The 3,160-nt window shown below is 37.2% G+C and overlaps 1 protein-coding gene across 1 annotated transcript; it reads left to right on the forward strand.

The window, feature by feature from the left end:
* Positions 1 to 788: 788 nt before the first annotated feature.
* On the forward strand, positions 789 to 2,305 carry LOC118565321 (gastrula zinc finger protein XlCGF8.2DB-like; the record flags this gene model as incomplete). Its single annotated transcript, XM_036145541.1, has 1 exon — positions 789 to 2,305. A coding segment is annotated over exon 1 (1,155 nt), but the record flags the coding sequence as incomplete, so codon positions are not given.
* Between the last annotated feature and the right edge of the window lie 855 nt (positions 2,306 to 3,160).

The following is a 3,160-nucleotide window of genomic DNA, read 5'->3' on the forward strand; positions in this document are numbered from 1 at the left end:
CTTTCTAAAAGTCCGGTCCATCGCCAAAGATGTAAACACACATTGACATTCGATATCACTTCATTCGGTCAGCACTAAGTGATGGAAAAATAACTCTCTCTTACTGTCCAACAACAGAAATGGTGGCTGATATTTTAACAAAGCCTGTAACTAAAATGAGAATGGACAAATTTGCGTGTTTTGTTTTTGGTATGTAAATGTGAAGCACTGAAATGTAAATGTATTATGTCAACATAAGAACAAGTGGGGGTGTTGAATATTATTGTTGATGTTCTTGTTGACTTCCTGTTGTGGGCGGAGATTTACACAGGTGGGCGCAATCTGCTAATAAAGGGCCACAGGCTGCTCTGGTGAGCACTGCTCTCAGGCCAAACGAAACAGAGAGCTATGTTGTTTTTCCTTCGTCACGACCCGGCATTTCCAGCCCTTTAAAGATGGCAGCGTCAACACCCAGCCCCCTTTCTCCTCGAGGGCTCCAGGTAGAAGTTGTCGTCGTCTGAGAGTCTGGTCACAAGTGCTCTGACCTTTTGTCTGTACATACAGAAAACCTCTATTTTTATCTGCAGCTGCCACATTATGTATGTTGTATTAAATAATACTACATATACTTCAGTGATGTTATCAAGGTGTTACTTTATTGTATGTGTAATACTGCGTCCGTTGGTTGTGCTGTTCTTTTTACATCTCTCTTTGCAAGTGATGAAGCAGACTGAAGACGTTTTATGATTCTCTCCCTTTTATCTCCCTAATGAAACATTTTTTCATTAGCACTTAAGGTTAAAAAAGGAAGCCATACAAAGAACTGACTTTTTTGGTGGGGGGAGTTGTAATGCGGAAGTTTTCTGTTGTTTAATGGAGTTTTACTGTTTTACAGTTACTGTAAATGAAATGGTGCAATCTCAATCATCCAATGATCCATTTTACTTTGCAGGTTGTGAGGAAACAGAACATGAACAATGCTAGGGGGTGAATACGTTTGCAAGAAACTGTAAACAAAAACGACATAAATAATAATGCAAACTAAAAAATAGTAAAAAGTAGTTAAATCAAATAATTAAGTCTAATAAAATTACCTAAATATATCTTTATCAAAATAAGCCTCTGTTTAGGCTGAAATTAAAATACTTTCTGATGTGCATAATGTGTTTCAATGTTTCCTGCAGATGTTAAGCAGAAGCTGATTGTTAAAGAAGAACCTTCTTTAGACCACAGACCTCTGCTGACCCTGCATGACCCAACGCACCCCCACATAAAGGAGGAGAAGAAGGGAGTCTACATCAGTCTGCCAGGAGAGCAGCTCAATGGGAAGGAGGTGACTAATGCCATCAGATTTCCAGTCACTGCTCCTCCCATAAAGAGTCTGGGTGATGAACAGTCTCCGCTGCTTTCACAGCTTTATCCAGACCAAATTAAAGGCAAAGAGCTTCCAGAAGAGAATGATAGAGAAGAATACATCAGGATACCAGATCATGGACATGCTTCCATTTCTTTAGAGACTGAAGAGGACAGTGATGTAGAGCACTCTCTCTCTGACCTGAAACACTCTGGATATAAGAAATGTTCTATGGTAAACAAAAATGTGGACACAAGAAGAAAAGTCCAGACAGGACTGAAGCATAGCTGTGAAGACTGTGATAAAATACTGATTGGAAAATCAGCTTTAAACACACACATGAGAATCCACACAGGAGAGAAGCCTTTCTGCTGTGAACTATGTGGACAAAGATTTAGCCATAAATCAAATTTAAACACACACATGAGAATCCACACAGGAGAGAAGCCTTTCAGCTGTGATATATGTGGACAAAGATTTAGCCATAAATCACATTTAAACACACACATGAGAATCCACACAGGAGAGAAGCCTTTCTGCTGTGAACTATGTGGACAAAGATTTAGCCAAAAATCACATTTAAACACACACATGAGAATCCACACAGGAGAGAAGCCTTTCTGCTGTGATCTATGTGGACATAGATTTAGCCGAAAATCACATTTAAACACACACATGAGAATCCACACAGGAGAGAAATCTTTCTGCTGTGATCTATGTGGACATAGATTTAGCCATAAATCAACTTTAAACACACACATGAGAATCCACACAGGAGAGAAATCTTTCTGCTGTGAACTATGTGGACATAGATTTAGCCAAAAATCCAATTTAAACACACACATGAAAATCCACACAGGAGAGAAATCTTTCTGCTGTGATCTATGTGGACAAAGATTTAGCCGAAAATCAACTTTAAACACACACATGAGAATCCACACAGAAGAGAAGCCTTTCTGCTGTGATCTATGTGGACATAGATTTAGCCAAAAATCTTATTTAAACACACACATGAGAATCCACTAAGGAGAGAAATCTTTCTGCTGTGAACTATGTGGACAAAGATTATAAACACACATGGGAATTCATACAGGAGGGAAAATTAGTCTGCTATAAATATTTACTCAAACTGCACAGCTGTTGTTTGTTGCAAATGTTTGTTTTCATTAAAGGTAACGGTCTTCACTTGCTAGTTTAGACATTTCTCTAGTTGCTTTTTTTTGCTCTGTGTTAAAACATTTAAAAATGTTTAATTTGTTTAATAAGTCAGACAGAGCTGTAGCACAGGTGTGTTCTTAGTGTACAGCGAACTTCAGAATTTAAGTTCAAGAAATATAAACATTTATCCTAGACAGGTGAGTGATGTGAAGAGATTTAACGATTTTAGGTTCCCGATGTCATTTTTTTATCCTTTTCTTTAAATAAATTGTTCATATGACCAAATTGTTTCCTTTGTTAGAAACATCTGTATTTCTATCCTTGTTGTTCTAACTGTAGTTGTTCGGTAAGAGAGCTGAAATTACAAAACAATTAAAAGACATTCATGAAACTTAACTAATCATTTTGACTTCTTTCACACTTGTTTATCATAAAGCCTTTTATGATCATGGTTACATGGTTTACTAAAAGACTCAAATTACAGCAATCATCTCTTTTAGATGACTTAGTTTAGAAACTATTGGGCTAAAATGTAATTGGGCTAAAACTGATTTAGCCCAATTACATGAAAAAGACAAGAATCTTGGATTTTTTTTAGAGCTGTACTACTCTGTTTTATTTCAGAGTAGGGGTCCTGCTAAGGAAAAACAGAGACATGTACATCTTTCA

The sequence above is a fragment of the Fundulus heteroclitus genome, chromosome 13 (assembly GCF_011125445.2).
Source record: "Fundulus heteroclitus isolate FHET01 chromosome 13, MU-UCD_Fhet_4.1, whole genome shotgun sequence".
Lineage (NCBI taxonomy): Eukaryota > Metazoa > Chordata > Actinopteri > Cyprinodontiformes > Fundulidae > Fundulus > Fundulus heteroclitus.